The following is a 16,890-nucleotide window of genomic DNA, read 5'->3' as shown; positions in this document are numbered from 1 at the left end:
TAAAGCTCCTGCGTGACATCCTTTTCAGCTTGAGAACCAGTCATTAATAATCTCTCAGTACTTTTCCCAAGCAATTACGTTCCTACCTTAATGTGTTGCCATTGAAATCATATTGCCAAATGGTTATGGAAATACTACACTGAACCTTGACAATGCCTGCAGTGAAGTCAAAGTAGGCCACTTCTTACCTGTTTGATTAGACAATTCTACTTCTGAGTCCTGTGCAGCAATTTCAGGATTTGTCACAGTTTTCATGATTTGTACGGTTCCATCTGCCTGGGCTTCATTCACACTCGGCCTTTGTTTGCTGCCTTTTTTCTTACCATCACCATTTCTTTTTCGGTCTGTTCCATTTAAAGGGTGTCCATAAATTAAGTACCAGAGGAACATGTGGACTATTCTTAAACGGGGCATTTTGGGAAGAAAGCCAAGAAAACGCCCGAGTCCTGGAACTGGGAGGAAAGATCAAGTACCAGAAGAATTAAAAAGTGAATTAAAACAGGAGAAATAGCTATCCCTGCAAAACTGATGTGAGGAAAACTGGAAGGCAAGGTGGGAAATCAAAGGCATCTCTAAAAGAGAAGAAAAAACCCAACCACTTCTATCTTAGGAGAGCCCAACATCTGAATCGGATCATTAATAATAAATAGAAAAGTGAAAGATGAGAGCAAACAGAAAGTTTGTACCTGTAACAGGGTGATAGTTTTTTAGTTGTGTTATGCCCATTTTTTCATCAGTTTTCTCTGCCCGACTATTATTTTCATCTTTACATGAGCTTTCTTGTGTATCTCCTGACTCAGGGAATGCCTCTTGCCCCAGGTTTTCTTCCTCACCGTGGTCCTGGGATGATGGTGTCTGGGGAACTTTTACCCTGCATTAAAATCATACAGCACTTTGTTAAAACTTAGATAAGATATGATTGTCTGCTTCAGTTGGAGAGAGATGGCATCACTGCAGCTGGTAATTAAAAGAAACGCAAGTTTCTTTGGAAAAGGAAGACTGTCTTGAACACTTACACTGAATAAGAGCACTTTGATAGAAAAAGAGGTCCATTTATGGGCTTATTTGAAAAGATAAGCTGGGTGGTGTAATTTAACATGCACAATACTCTGCTATCTTGATATGAAGTTTTTTATTTTAATCTTTTCAGACAAAAGGTAAAGGTGATTTTCATTTAAGAATGCATCAACAGATCGTAAATAATGGACTGGAATATCATCTTAAAGAATTAGTTTCCTTACGAGGCTACCCAGTTGTAGTGGAAATGCTAAATCATGGCTTGAAGCAGTGATTGAGTACCTGGTGGGAAGGCAGGGCCAGCCCAGGGAAGCTCAGGTGCATGCAATGCATTGAGTGACTGGAAGGGCTGGAGCCAGAATCCACCCCTTCCCTGCCCTCATTTAAAGGTTGGCAGTGGAAGTGAAGGTTTTTCACTGGAGATCTCTGCATACCTGAGGCCTTGCAAAGGTAAGCAGATTTTTCTTCTTTTGTTTCTGCATCTATGGGTATATTCTGCATTTGGGCTTATTCTCATTTGCAGCAGCCTATGACTTTGCCGCTCTGCCACTACTGCTGTGTTTTCCATCACATTATCGCATTACGAGAGTCATAGTCCTTCTTGTATGCTTTGTGTCCAAAGTCATGAATCTTATGCTCTCTGCTTAAATCCCAAATGAAACAGAGTGGGAATTTCTTCCTCACTGATCTCTACAATTCCCATATTTCTCTGTCTGTTGTTGCAGTGAGCTCTAAGTTTCCTCTAAATACTGCACTAAGATTATAGGCCTAACTTAGGTCCCAAATCCACTACTAACCTAATGACATATAATTAAGAAGCTTAGTGTTGCCCATAAGAAAGCTCCATCCTCTGTGAAGGGCAAAATTCTGTGCATGACAGCATGCAAAACAAGTCTCTCTGAAATGTAAGCAAAATGAGAATGGAGAAGCCAAGAACTTGAAGCTAAAACAAGGGATTAGTGTTGAGTTCTTCTTTCCTGTCTTTGGGTGATATTCAGCACCTGCTTCTTCTCTGTGCTTTGATTTCTCTATTATTAAAGAGAAGGCTAGAAGTTCTTTTGTTTAATTTGTATTTATATCCTCTTCGTGTTTAATAAACATGAAGTTGTAATAAGCCAGTTTCCCCAAAAACCATACAAACCATCAGTGAAACTTGCCTGCTTGCTGTGCTAGAATTGGAGATCCGGAAACGCACCTGCTCAATGGCACTTCTTACAAGTGGGTCACTAGGACTCACTGAAGGATGAACAACAAACTCTACCTGTTCAAAGAAGAAGAAAACAAGTAAGAGATATTAATGGAGATACTAGCTTTTCTATGTTTCAAATCAGAAGCTTACTTAAAGTTTCTCACATATTCTTTGTTGTCAAAATGAGATTAAATATAATTGTGCTGTAGCCTGACAGTGCAGGGAGAGAAGCAACAGAACCTCTCAGAAGGGAAATGCAGAGACATTGATCTAGGGACTCATCATGATTAACTGCAGTACAATAATTGAAAGTAACCAATAATCTGGTTTTCACAATAGCTTAGTTTGGGACACTTCCCAAAAGGGCAGCTCACTTGTGGGTTCTTCTACAAAAAGTAAAGTTCTCCTTGTATATCAGTAAAAAGGCCCAAAATACTTTAGTAAATAAAAAAGGTTATGAGAAAAGCTGCTTCTGTCACCAGGTTTTGAGCAGTCACCTTTTTGCTAATGCCATCCTGAATGACTGTAGTACGATAGATTCGGAGGAGTCCTTCTTGTGAAAGCTTCTGTACCAATCGGATGATGGACTTCTTACAGCATTTAGTGGAGACACCTTCTTGCTTCTCTTGATCCATGACCATTTTCTGAAGCCTACAAGATACAAAAACACAGCTCTTTAAGCTGAGAAATACTACAAACTGCCTAGACAGTTTGCTAGAACTCAGCCTTAATCTGTATTTTCTGTTATTAAGCTTATCCTTTTAGATGAACAGTGCTATTCTGTGCCAGGCTGGATGTGGCTCTGGGCAGCCTGGTCTGGTGGTTGGCAACCCTGCACATAGCAGGGGGGTTGAAATGAGATGATCATTGTGGGTCCTTTCCAACCAGGCCATTCTGTGATTCTTACGACAATGCTGTTCTTATGTGAGGCCAGGCACTGGCATACTATGAAAGGAGAAAAAACTGTTAATCTCTAGAGTAATTCCAATCGATCTCAATAGAAATTCCTGTTCTATTCATGTAACATACACCATTGAAAATTTTGCTTGTTTAATGATCTGCAAAACACTATTATTGCTTCTAAACAGCTGATAAATTTTAAAGATTCAGTTTAATTCTAATCTTCCCCCCTAACCTGTTGCAATGTCTGCGTCCTTAGCAATTATATTACTATTAGGGATGAGAAAAGCCAACAAGAGAAAAGGCACAGAGGACTACTTGTGCTACCACAGCCCATCGGGCCCCAAGCACACTGCTTTCCATCACTCACGTGAACAAGCTTTCAATCAGCCGGAGGTTTCGCACAGCTTCCACGATGAGATTTCGGCGTTTCAGCAGTCTGTACGTTTCACGAGATCGCTCAGCTGCTGCAGCCCTGGCACGCTTTTCCTTCTTTTGGTCACACATCTTTTAGTGCACAGCATGGGCACAAAAATATTTCGTATAAGCTATTAAATGTCCTTAGTCTAATGTTGTTTCATCATATAGTAGCATCTCAGCCATTCAGGGTTTTGATGGATTTAGTTGAGGGAAAAAAAAGTCAGTTGGGGGATTATCTTTTATTTCCCCTTAGTATGGAGCTATAGCAGAAAATAAGACTTCCATGCAGTTAGATTCACTTTGTCTGCCTATTCTGTATTCTGAGCCAAGCTAATTGAAAGTTTTTGCCTAGAGAGCTGACATAGTGCTGAGTCCAAGCCAACATATCCTGTCCCTCAAAAAGGTTTCTTGTCTCATGCTCTTGCTCAGCTGTAAGTGTTTATGCTGAAGCCCATGTGTTTCTCCTTTAGAGGAGAAAAACCAGATAATCTGCACTACTTGGGTGCACCAGCAGACATTAGGCAATAAGACACGTTAAGTCAAATGGGGAATGTGTAGAAACCCAGGGAACTAACCCAGAATGGTATTTTGGACATCTCCCTATCTGCTGGAGTAATTTTCTTTCATAATTAACTATAATGCAAGGAAGATACAAATATGCTTTAAAATGAAATTTTAAAAGATAATAACAAATCCTATAAGCTAATTGAAAAAAAAACTATAGCTGCTAGCCTTGTGAACATATGCAGGACTTTGCTTAGACAGCCATACTAAAAGGAAAACATTAAGACCTGTGATCTTACCTTAGGATCTTCAAGTCTGACCTCCTCAATCACAGCCACATCTCCATCTTCATCAGTGATAGGAGGACAAGTAGAAAGGCTGGACTCCTGCTTGACAGTTTCCAGAGTAGAACTCTCCCCTGAAAAGTTGTCTGGGACTTCATCAGGTTCTTCAAGAATTGGAGGGGAAGGCAGCTTCTTCCCTAGGGACTTCACAGCTGTTGGCTTCGAGCCTGGTTTAAAAGCAGTTTTGTTATGCTCTCAGTTTCTTCTAAATGTTCAGCTCTCTATAAAAGGCCTTCCCCCATTCACATGGGTAACTGTACTTAAAAACATTCTGCTACGTTTTTCATATGCTATTCTACTCTGCTGGAAGCTGTGGTTTGATTGTGAATGACTGCAACTCAGTGTACAAAGCAAAGCTGTTTCTTTTTTATTAAAAAGTGAACTCTGAAAGTGTGGTCTTCAAATAATTCTCTCCACGTAGCAAAGGCCACAAGGGGCCACATCAGCTTATCCAGAAAGCACTGTCTGAAGAAAGAAGAGTCACAGAGATACTCAAGTTCTGCCAGAAACCTGAGGGGACCTCTCTGGCTCCAGAGCAGATTTAGTATTGCTCCAGGAACATGCAAATAGGTAAAATAAGCCACCACGTCCTCTTTAAAACATGACCCCAAAAGGCTGGCAGTTTCACATTAGGATATTCCAAATAGCTCAAGAAAAAGATGAAGCAATTAGCTTAGGAAGACATTTTTCTTTTTAGAATAAGCTTAGATGAGTAAGGTTGTGGGTTAAATCATCCCAAGATAAGATCTCAGAGAAGAAATCAGTATTAGCCCACGTATAGTCATATTGCTTGAAGGCTGTGTCAAATACATTAGTCCACATACTGATGCAGACTCTAGAGCTCAATTCCATACCTTTTCAACTGAAAAACAAACAAAGTGTTGCTAAAGGGGAAATATTTTTTTAAAATGTTTAACTAAAAAAGGAAGTTAATTTGCTGGTCTGTCAGCTTCTGTTCTTTTTCCTGCACCTAAGATAGCTGCGTATCCAATGGAAAGAAATGATGATGCATTTTAATGAGAGTCATTTCTTCTCAGGAAGAAATGAAACGTTTCAAGAAATGTGAAATCTGTTTAAATCCCTTCTGAAGTCTTCAGAAACTTCAAAAGCTAAAGCTCTACCAAGATGGCTCTCTGATGGGCACAGGCTGAGTTAGCATCAGGTACTTTGAAAAACATTCTGTGACAGACGCCTTGTCAGTTCATCAGGGAACATCCAAGGCAAATACAAAATTTACCTAAGGACAATGTTTCTGTGAGCAGCCTAAGCCAACCTGACTGCTAGCAAGCACGGTCTCTCCAGTGTGCTCACTCTTATATAGTTTTGTATCCTTTCTTGTAGCCATTTGGAAATTTATCTGATCCTCTTCAAAATCATTTCAGCTCTTACACCACCTGAAAAATAACTGAGTATCCAAGGAGCAAGGACTGTGAGCCCATTTCATTGCAGGGGGAAATAACGCAAGAATAATGAGAAGCAGATTTATTTTCCCAGTGATTGGTGCTAACCAGAAATGTTGTCTGAGACACAGACAGCAGAGGATATTTCAACTCTGAGAACCTCCAGAGATCACCACATCAATAGTATTATAAAATACAATCAGTTCGAGGGGGGAAAAAAAACTGCAAAAAAGCACAGAAATACTCAAATAAGAATAAATATATGGCCAAAAACCTTAATGGAAGCTAATAGCTTTTTCTTTTTTTTTATTTTTTAATAGAATGATCCTTAAGAAAAATGCAGGGCTCTTTGCAAATCTCAAAATCACAACCTACCTTTAGCTGGTGTCGACTGATGAATAGCATCTTGGGAGCTTGATTTTAACAGAGAACCTGAATTGGCCTTCTGACCTTTTCCTCTCTTCTTGCCATATTTCACTTCTTCTTCGTTATCAGACTCTGAGACCAAAGTGTCCTCTTCTCCAGGGAAAGTATCTTCTAGTGGTGGGGAATCTTCTGGCACTAGAGCCAAAGTAACTGTAGCTAGCTGCTCACTCCTAGCCTTCTCTCTCTCAAACTGACGGTTTAAATCACTCTCCTCTGCAAAAATGTATGAAATATACTTGGTTGTCCTTTGCCGACCTTCATCTTCCATAAAACCCTATGAAAAAAGTTGGAACGTTATTTCACTTCCTTACTGCTCCATTTTTGCAGTCTCTTCTCCAGCATCAGTAGTGGAAATTTTTTCTAACTGCTCTCCCCTCATATCAAAACATGTCCTTTTTAGGTTTTTTTTTCTAAATAACAAAAATGTTGACTAACCTTAGCATTTAGAAAAGAAACACTCTGTTTGAAAAACACATTTATATTATCTGTGTATTAGAATGAAATGTCTAAAATATGTGGGATGTATAAAATTCTAGGGGAGAATAAATTTTATGTAGTTAACACAGAAATCTTTTCAGAAAGTCATTCTGCAATGTAGAAGTTAATAGAATGAATCATTTTTAGGTAGAAACCAGGTGCTTTTAGGTACCACACCAGGTGCTTTAAAGCATCTGGAAACCCACATGAGCCATCAATGAGGGAAGATTTCTCTGCAGTTTGTTCCTATGATTTACACTGTTCATTTGTTTTTATTCTACAGGACTTCTTAGTAAATGACAGGATCTTAGCAAACAGTTCTCTGCTGAAGGAAGATGGCAATTATCCTGCCTTTGTGGAAAGGAGTGGGTGTTTGCATGCAGGAATTTGTTCATCTGTAAGTCATACTCCTGATGAAATGAGAAAATATTGAAATATTTGGAAATAAGGAGTTTAATTACCACAATCTCTATATATAGAGGAAGGGTATTTTTGTTCAGATTTTTTTTTACAGAATTAATGCTGTTTTAATATGCAAGTAGACTGATGACTGTAAATGTATAGAGGATCTCTGACAAAATCCTACAGTAAAGACCAGGAAAGCAGCCAATCTTGCAAAACAGAAGTTGCCTCATAGTCAAAAATGAACCAAAATGGCTACTTAGAGTGAGACATTTATGCTCACTTCCAAAATGTATTCAGAAAATACACGTTCCCAAAAAACAGTAGCTTACCAGGGATAACAGTAAGTGTGCTTAGTGGTTGAGGCCCATTTGTCTGCCTTGCCACTTTTTAGAGGCTACATCTGCCCCATGGTGCTGGGAACAGTGTCACTTTGGAGTACTGTGAAGCTGCATCTGGTACAATCCCATCCATTAGTGTAGATCACCAGAATGTGCTCTCAGTATAAACAGCAAACAGGATGCAAGATGCATTTCCTACCCCAGTCCTTAAGTTCAAATTTCAACTGAATGCTTTTTGAATACTTCTGCTATATATCTTTTCCTAAGTCATGATCTTCTCAATCTTATCAGAATTATTTCCATGTCAGCTCTTAAATCCTGACCGTTTCTATTGTTTGAGATGTAATATGTTGTAACTTATTACCACGGAGACCACAGTTAAATTTTCAGTTTCAATAAGTATTGAAATTATTTTATTTTAACCTTACTTTGACAACTTTGTACCTCTCCAGAAGACGACAGAGCATCCTTGATTCCAGCTTCCCCACATTCATAGCCAACCGAAGTTCTGCCTGAGAAATACCTTTGGTTCCTCTACTTTCAACTGTTTCAGACAAAAGAAAAAACAGAAAATACCTCACAGAGATTCTCTGGCCCAATTGCATACGCATACATCTATATATATATGCTCACATTTGTTCTCCATAACTATTACTAAGGCAAACTCATCTTAAGAGCTACCTGATTTTGAAACAAACATCAGAACATAATCCTTAACAGTCACTGCTAGCTGTTAACTATGTAATTTTCAGAGGCATACGCAAAATACAGGCAAACACTGTCATAAAATGCAATGTAGCATCCCAGTAGAATGAGATTCAAAATTAGTTTCATATTAAAAGCAAGAGCACTGTAGGAGGAAAATATTTTTCTCTGATACACAGACATCTGAGATACAAAGAGATGATATGACTGCCCCACCACCTACAGAAAGCCTACAGCTCCAGTCTGATCAGAACATAAAGTTCTTTTCCATAAGAAAAATAAACACGTAGATGCATAGAAAGCATCAAACTTCAAATTAAAAAAAAACAAAAAACAAAAAACACAGTATCTTTCTTTTATAAATATAAGGAGTATGAAGGCAATGGGAAAAATCTTCAGCATGTCATATGTGTTACTTTAAGAGCCTTAGCACACAATACTGTAATTTAGCTTAATATGAAGTTAAGAATCTTTTGCACTCCAGAATTAAGCAAATCAAGGGAACAGTTCTGTTAGTCCTTGTAAAAGTAACAGATAAACTGTTCTGCACACACAAATACTCTACTCCATCACCTACTTAGCTCATAAGCCTGGGTGAGCATATCCCTTTCACAAACAATATCCACAGGCTGAACAACTTTTGTGATCTCTTCATCATCATCATCATGATAATCTTCCATTTTCTTCCGAAATTCTTTTAGTAATTTAAGGCAACGGACCATGACATCAGTACCTGTGGACATATGGGGAAGAAAAGACCAAACACAACTGCTTATTTCTAGGAAAATGTTTGCAACAGCTTTTCCCTATATATGAATCTGCCAAAACACTGACTAGAAGCATTCCTGATGTGCTCCAAACGTTCATGGCTATGGTAACTTTAAGACTCCCTGGTGCAGTGACTTGTGAGAGCAATGAAAAACGCTGCAATAATGGGAAAACTTTGAATGGTAAAAACAAATCAGTGCAATGTGTTTCTGGATGTACTGAGCCACAGAATGACATCTTCAGAACATAGATTTGATTGTGAGATCCCTTGCCATGTGCAAGTCCTCTTCTTTCCTCCCTCCCTACAGATTCATAGCACCTTTTTACTTCTATAGATGCAAACTACATAATGACAAATATGCATGCATGCAGTACAGAAGAAGTATTTACCAAACACCTAGCATGCTGAAGAAAAGGAACAAATAGAACAGTCCTAGTTCCCCATCAGGATTTTAGAGCATAACTAAAATGTACAGCTGTTTTGTATAGTTCCAACATCACTATGAAAAGAATAAACACTCGTGGTGTGCTATGAATACACACAATGAAAACAGACATAAAATTTCAGGTTGTGCTATTTGAGGACAGGACACACTGCTGTCCATGAGCCAGAAGACAACATATACCATTCAGTTAACGTGTTTAGGTAACTCTTCATCTGCTTATCCTTCTGGGATATCACAAAAGTGGGGACACAACTTCAGCACAGTGTTAGCAGTTCCCTGATACAAAGATGATCCACCAGAGTCATTTAGCTGCTGCTGAAGCATTCAAGAGATCAGTGTTTAAGGTAAACTAGAACTGTGTCACTGTGCAATGCCAGCTGATCAGGTGCGGCACTTCAGTAGCTATGGCAGAAGCAGCCAGTTCATCCTGCAGCAGTGGGTGGGAATATCTACAATCATCTTGACTCCTCTGGCAGAGTCCTGCTGTTATAAATACAGAGTGAAAAGCTTTAGCTGAAATTATTGAGGTTACAATGAATGAATTTCTATTTTATGCTTATATATGATGACTTACTGAAGCCTAGCTGACACCAAGTTAATCCACAGTAACTTAAACGTGTGACTGAACTCCAGGCCAGATGATCCCATTGATCCCATTATTTTTCCTCATCTGAATTCCTCCCCTGCCAGATACTGCTTAAGATAGAAATAAAGCTCTGACATCTTGGTAGGGCTGTAGGCACTGTTATCTCATCCTGTTTCTACACTCCATTAATTTCCACGTGAAAAAAAAACAAAAACAAAACAAAACAAAAAAACAACCATTTTTTTCTTTTACTTTAGCTCCTGCTGCTTGATAATGTGCTTCCCATAGCAGATGCTGTGGCTTCATTTCTATCTGCTTTCCTGTATATCTCCAGAGATTAAAGTATCTTGAACTCTTATGAAAATTAGGTATTATTAATTAATCCTAGTTTAATATCTAGTGTTTTTTAGGGCATTTTTGTGGATTTTTAGCTTTTACATCCATAAGATGGAATTATCACTCAAGTCAAAAATTCACCAGGTGGCATTTTTCATGGTGAAATGTTAAGAAGTAAACGCAGCTGCTGTTGTACTGATCTGTGACAACACAAAATGTCTTCTGCTTTGTGTACTGCCACATTTATAAATGGATGTGTGTCTTCTTTTAAATAAATACTCTGGAAGTCAGATGTTTAATTAACAATTATAATGTCTATCTCTTTACAGTAGTTCTGGTGTCACCAGTTTTCTTTGCAGATGTACTGAGCTCAGCAGAGCACTGCTGAACACAATTTAACATGAGAGCATATACACAAATACAACATGGTACAATGTACTCCAAGTCAGCATAAGAGAGAATCTATTATTTTTTTTTACAGTGGCAATACAAAGTGAGGGCTCTGGGGAGACCTCATTGTGGCCTTCCAATACTTGAAGGGAGTGTATAAATAGGGGGGGAACGGCTGTTTAGGTGGTTTAGGTTAGATATTAGGAGGAAGTTTTTCCCCCAGAGGATGGTGAGGCACTGGAACAGGTTGCCCAAGGAGGCTGTGGATGCCCCATCCCTGCAGGCATTCAAGGCCAGGCTGGATGTGGCTCTGGGCAGCCTGGGCTGCTGGTTGGTAATCTGCACATAGCAGGGGGTTGGAACTGGATGGTCACTGTGGTCCTTTTCAACACAGGCCATTCTATGATTCTATGATAAATGGTGTAACCAAAAGTATAATGTCATACGATGCACCTATGCTGAGACGCTTCCTTAAACATTCCTTGTACATTAAGTACAACATATACTGGGCCAAAGTATGATGACAATTTTTCCATGTATCTTATTGAGCATCTTTTGAGTATCTCCACTGTGTTCCTGAAACCCTGAACTACTTGAGTTCTAGTGTATAAAATCTGTGATATTCTTACACCATGAAGATGGACCTTTATGTTTTGTGACAACTGATCTTTCCAGGCCAAAGCTGACCCTATCAGAGTTCCTTCAAGCATTTTCTTATTTATTCAGTACAATATGGGAGATTTCTCTCTGATCTCTGCTAGATGTGGCATCTGCTTTTGGCTATTGCTTCTTCTTTGTTTATAACTCAGTTTCCCTTCACAGAACATTCCTTTCCCTAGACTTAAAAGAGTTGCAGGAATTTTTGTTATCAAGAGCCTACATCCACTTCCATGTAACTGACACTTCTGTCCTCCCAGTGTTCTCATATTTTTTTACTGGTTCTTCTCCCTCTTCCTTTACGACCACTCCTGGATAGGAACTGTTGTGTCACGGCCTGAACTACTGATAGAGCACCTGGAGAAAAGAGCTGGTCAGCCCTGGGAGCACAGGTGAAGGCAATTCAGCTGTGAGACTGGAAGGGGTAGAGCCTGGCTGCACCTCTTTTCAACTCCATTTAAGGGCTGACTGCTACTGTGAAAAGACCTCTTTCTGCGGATCCCTTCCTGTGTTGTTTCCTCTGTGAGCCTAGATCCTTGGAGAAAGGTGAGCAATCCTTTCCCTTTATTTGTAATACCTACCCACTGTGTTGGTCTCTCTGTCATTACAACTCTCTATTCACGAGGATTGTTTTATTTGTGGTGTTTAGTTTTGCATTCTAACTATTCTATTCCCCCTGCTCTCAAAGCAGTTCACTGCATCTCTGAAGAAAAACCTGTTCATCTTTTAGAACTATTTTCCATTTTATCTGGCAAATCTACCTCTCAGGATTTCCTGTAAGTAAGGATTTGTTTTTTATTTCCTTCAGCAATTATATTAATTCTAATAGTGATACTATCCCTCATATTCTGTATCATTGCTTCTTATAGTTACTGCCACCACAAGTTTTATCTGCATCTTTTCCTGAGAGGATCTGCTCTCGTTTGTTTCCTTTCTTCGTGCAGCTCTTCTCTTTGTCTTTCCATTATGTGTTTGGAAACTATGAAGATCTTGCAAACCTATTTCACTTTGAATTCAAAGCAGTTTATACATTGCACTCTCAGTAGAAAAAAAAATATATATATATATTATTTATTTATTTATTTTTTAATAGTAATCATAACCTAGCTAGCTTACTGAAAGAATTCCTACATAATGCTGCCAAAGCTTACTTTCATAATTTGATGCAAGGCTTCCCAGACAAACTGCGTTCTCATGCTTTTTATCAAAAGTGATAAAGGAAAAGCTGTAACTGAATTGACCTGTTTCTGGAGTTTAGTATTTAGTCATTTGTTTTATATATCCTCTTAAACCATTTTGTCAAGTTTGAGTTGTTGTTCAATGTCCAGCCTGAAAGGTAAGCAGACTGCTCTTTGCCCCTTTACTCCTCACTGGCTTGAATGATCTTACTAGGAGATGTGATCCTCTGAAACTACTTAATCTATCAAACAAACCTGCCTTCATTTAAGATGGATGTATTTCTTACAATGTTCAAATAAATACTTAATTCAAGTGGGCTGTACTGTTCTAGCTTTATTAATGCATTCATCTGAGAAACTTTCTTTGCAATTAAGTACTTAAATGTACTTTAATTTAAGGTTTGAACCCTACACAGAGATCAGCATCGATATAACTATACCACAGGAAGCAAAATATGGTTCAGTTACCTTTCTTTGTCTTGTAAGGCCCTCCATTGGGTTGTATTTCTTGCAGTGGGATGGATATTACCTTGGCTAGGCCAGCATTCATCATATATTGATAGAGACGTTTGAAAGTTCTCTCACAGAGACCCTAATGCAAAAAGAAATGTCAAAAAGCAGTGCAGGACAGAACTCTGAATTTCAGGAATTCCACAGAAATACCTGTTGATCTTCACAATGGGGGAAAAAAAAACAACCAACAAGACCAAGGATTTCTCTAATTTTATAGCCTTTGCTATCACAAGCCTCTATACTCCTGGTGATTAGTATCAAAGACGTTCATCATATTGCCTTTTTTGAAACAGTGCTTTGTGTTAGGATAGCAAGAAAGGGTGTTAAAAGTCTATTAGTGTGTATGCAAGGCAGAGCTTGAGAGGTTTCTGCACTCTGTTCAGTCCTTCCTGCCTTATGCTCAAGCAGAAGCAATCAAATATAATGAATTGCACAACTACATTGACTGTAGACACAAAAAGTCTGTTACTGTGGCAAAACTTTTCTGAAGTTGCAGACAGAATAGAAATTCTTCCTTACAGCAAGCAATGACAGTAAGTTGATCTAGAGCAATACAGTAGCAATACAGTAAAGAGATTTTTAATTCAATGAACTTTAAGATCCTACTTTTTGGTATCTTACCCAAAATACTATGCAGCTTTAAAAACAGACTGCCTTTGACATGAGTCATCTATGTTCTATATGAGAGAATTAGGAAAAAGAATAATGAAATCTCACCAATTCTTCCCTCAAGTTTCCTAATGTTTCTATCTGGTTTGGACGAGCACTTAGCATACTGGAGAGCTTCTCCATCAGAATATCATATTTACTCCTCCTAACCGAGAAAAGAAAATTGACATGTTACATACAACATTATAAGCAGAAGTTACAACATTCTAAAGTGTTAGCTATTAGAGAAAGTACACTGAAGTGTTCTTCACTTATTTTTTTAAGTGAGAACATTTAAAATTAACAGATGGATTAGAGCTATAATGAGAAGAGGTAAATAGGCAAGTGACAGGCACCAAGAATACCATTTTTCACAGTTCAGAGGGAAGTCCAGCATCTTCAAGAAGAGTTAATTAAGCAAATGAGAATTGTCAACAGTGAGGAACTATGGTGATTTGATGACCACAGCACAAACATTAATTGCAGTAAAAGGTGACAGCCTACCCAGGACATGCTTTCAACATGTCAGTGGCACATACCTATCAACGTGAAAGCGAGTCAGAAGCAGAAGAATTGAGTGCTGCTGTGCTCCACTTGGTAGTCTTATCACATGAGACTGCATTGTTATGAGACCATTTCTGTCCAATACTCTTCGGTGATAATGAATTTTTCCAGCATCCACTCTAAAGAAAAGAATGCAAGTTATCTAGGAGCGAAGGAAATTTGCAAATGAATTCTAATTACCCAGTATTCCAATGCCATTAACTAGATTACCCACAGTCTTAGTGATGTCTGTTGTGCTAGTTTTCAATGCAACAATCACAAAATTAGGAAGTAACAAAACTTAACCTATGAAATTGATTGACTGTACAAAGCACTTTATATCACTTTCTCTAAAAGCTTTTGCTTTATTCAGTGACCAGGAAAAAGAGTGGCCATACAATAGGAGACCACTTGGGGATTCAGATTCATTTTTTTGTATTACTGTTGTTATTTCAGAATTATAGATGAGAATTGTAGGAGAATAATATGCAGTCCCTGAGGAAAGAGAACTGAACGCATTGTTGTAAATTCTAAGTCATAATAAACACTCCACCTAAAACCAAGCTTTTTAGAATAGCTCTTAATTAGGAGTTAAAAAAGAATTTTAGGCATACAGCTTAATGCATCATGACCTACAATTGTGCCAGAGCAAGAAGAGGGAAATGACTTACCTCTGTATGTACAGTATTTGTAAAATTACATTCAAAACGCAGGCACAGCATAGCACTTTGCAAAATGTTACAGAAAGATGACTTATAACCTTCCTCTGAACTATATGCAAAAAAGAAGCTTTGGAATACAATATATGAAAAACACATTTCTGGTGCCATATGGAACGCTCAGCAATGATTTGATCCCTGTTTGTAGATATCCAGCTCACTGAAGGGAACAACCTCTCCATCTCTAATCTTCCCTATAGAGAACTTACAGTATAATCTAGCTATTCTGTCACTGAAGCAAAGAAGCTGGGTCACTGACTGATGGTCTTGGCTTTTTTCCTTAAACTCCTTTCTGTTGCAGAAGCACCAGGCTTTATTAATAGCTTAATTTTTCCTGTTCTCTACATTGTCTTCAGTGCTGTGAAAATTGGAATCCTTCAAGTTCTGTCTACTGACCCAACAGAGAATCTCTGATTCCATGAGAGAGTATCAGGATGTATAACAAAGTCAAGGAAGAGACCAGAACCTAGAATCAAAGAATCATTAAGGTTGGAATAGACAACTAAGTCCAACCCCAACCCATCCTGCCATGGAACAGTTTTCCCTACAGAATGCCCTGGGTTGAAAAGGACCACAATGATTATCTAGTTTCAACCCCCCTGCTATGTGCAGGGTTGCCAATAAACAGACCAGGCTGCCCAGAGCCACATCCAGGATTAGCCATGCCTGCTAACCATGTCCCTCAGTGCCACCACTTGCCTGGGCAGCCTGTGCCAATGTCCCACCACTCCTCCCAAGAAAAAATTTTTCCTAATATCCAACCTGAACCTCACCTGGGACAGCTTACGGCATCACTTCTCATCCTATTCTGCTACCTGGGAGAACAGGCTTACCTCCACTTCACTACAACCTCCTTTCAGGAAACTGGAGAGAAGGATAAAGTCTTCCCTGTACCTCCTCTTCTCCAGATGGAACACTCTAATTCCCTCAGCTGCTCTCCATAAGACTTGAGCTCCAGACACCTTGCAGCTCTGTTGTCCTTCTTTGGACACACTCCAGGGCCTCAATGTCATTCTTGTGATCAAAATTACAAAAGAGGCCCCAAGAATCAAACGCTCCCATTAGTAAGGATAAGGTGCTACCGGTACAGACAAGGGCTTAAACAATACACAGGAATACAAAATTTTCTAAGCTACCAGTAGAAATTCACTCAATTTAATTTAAACTTATAGAGCAAAATATAAAATTACTTGAAAGCCCCACTGTGAAGGTCTCTCTGGAGCTCTCCTTGCCACCTGGCACGCCCCAGGCGCTCCAAGATACAGTAGGAGAAGTCGGGGAGCTTTAAGTCAGGATCCCCTTCCCAGCCTATAAGGGCTCTGTAGCGTTGGTCCTGCGAAGCCACGATGACCAGCTTCTCTCCCCATCTAACAGAAGGGAAAGAAACAAAAGATTATTACAGAACTATAGAGGTTGGAAAGGACCTGGGGTTGTTATCAAGTCCAACTCCCTGCCAAAGCAGGTTCCCTACAGTAGGCTACACAGAAAAAAGTCCAGGTAAGGTTGGGTATCTCCACAGAAGGAGATTCCCCCACCTTTCTGGGCAGTTCCAGTGCTCTGTCACCCTCACAGTAACAAAGTTCTTCCTCATATTCATATGGAACTTAAATCCATAAAAGAAGACATCAGTTACATTCCCCGCAAGACCACCATTCTTCATACAATTTTTCAAAAACAAAGCTAAAAGATCACAGTTACAAAATTAAGTATTCTTTAATGCCAGGTGTTGGGATTTCACTCACTTTTCAACAGCTTCTGTGTAGGTACAGCAAGGCTGCAAGTCCTTCCTCCTTATCTGATCGGTGATGTCCACTCTCTCTTTAAAGTACTGGCAGGAACCCTGCAGGCCATCTTTATCATCCAAAATCATGTGGACAGGGTAGATGTCATCCAACGGCAGGGGATCTCTCTTGGTTTCCAGTATCCCCGTCTCGAGGTCGATCTCCTCATACCTGCAATGAGAGCGGCCAGCACGTCACCG

General features: G+C 39.2%; 1 protein-coding gene across 1 annotated transcript in view; it reads right to left on the bottom strand.

Annotated features, from left to right (window-relative positions):
• GTF3C1 (general transcription factor IIIC subunit 1) overlaps window positions 1–16,890 on the bottom strand; it is a 38,879-nt gene that overhangs the window by 21,549 nt on the left and 440 nt on the right. The window contains exons 2-15 of the mRNA XM_019620605.2: window positions 16,652–16,886; window positions 16,100–16,276; window positions 14,187–14,330; window positions 13,717–13,813; window positions 12,955–13,078; window positions 8,703–8,858; window positions 7,849–7,964; window positions 6,150–6,474; window positions 4,330–4,541; window positions 3,477–3,613; window positions 2,704–2,857; window positions 2,175–2,278; window positions 687–871; window positions 189–452 (exon numbers count right to left, since the gene is read on the bottom strand). Of these exons, the coding sequence (XP_019476150.1) occupies window positions 189–452; window positions 687–871; window positions 2,175–2,278; window positions 2,704–2,857; window positions 3,477–3,613; window positions 4,330–4,541; window positions 6,150–6,474; window positions 7,849–7,964; window positions 8,703–8,858; window positions 12,955–13,078; window positions 13,717–13,813; window positions 14,187–14,330; window positions 16,100–16,276; window positions 16,652–16,886 (2,430 nt within the window). The remainder of the gene's footprint in view (window positions 1–188; window positions 453–686; window positions 872–2,174; window positions 2,279–2,703; window positions 2,858–3,476; window positions 3,614–4,329; window positions 4,542–6,149; window positions 6,475–7,848; window positions 7,965–8,702; window positions 8,859–12,954; window positions 13,079–13,716; window positions 13,814–14,186; window positions 14,331–16,099; window positions 16,277–16,651; window positions 16,887–16,890) is intronic.

The sequence above is a fragment of the Meleagris gallopavo genome, chromosome 16, assembly GCF_000146605.3.
Source record: "Meleagris gallopavo isolate NT-WF06-2002-E0010 breed Aviagen turkey brand Nicholas breeding stock chromosome 16, Turkey_5.1, whole genome shotgun sequence".
Taxonomy (NCBI): Eukaryota; Metazoa; Chordata; class Aves; order Galliformes; family Phasianidae; genus Meleagris; species Meleagris gallopavo.
The sequence above is the reverse complement of the archived record's forward strand: the minus strand, read 5'-3'. Positions and strand labels throughout refer to the sequence as shown.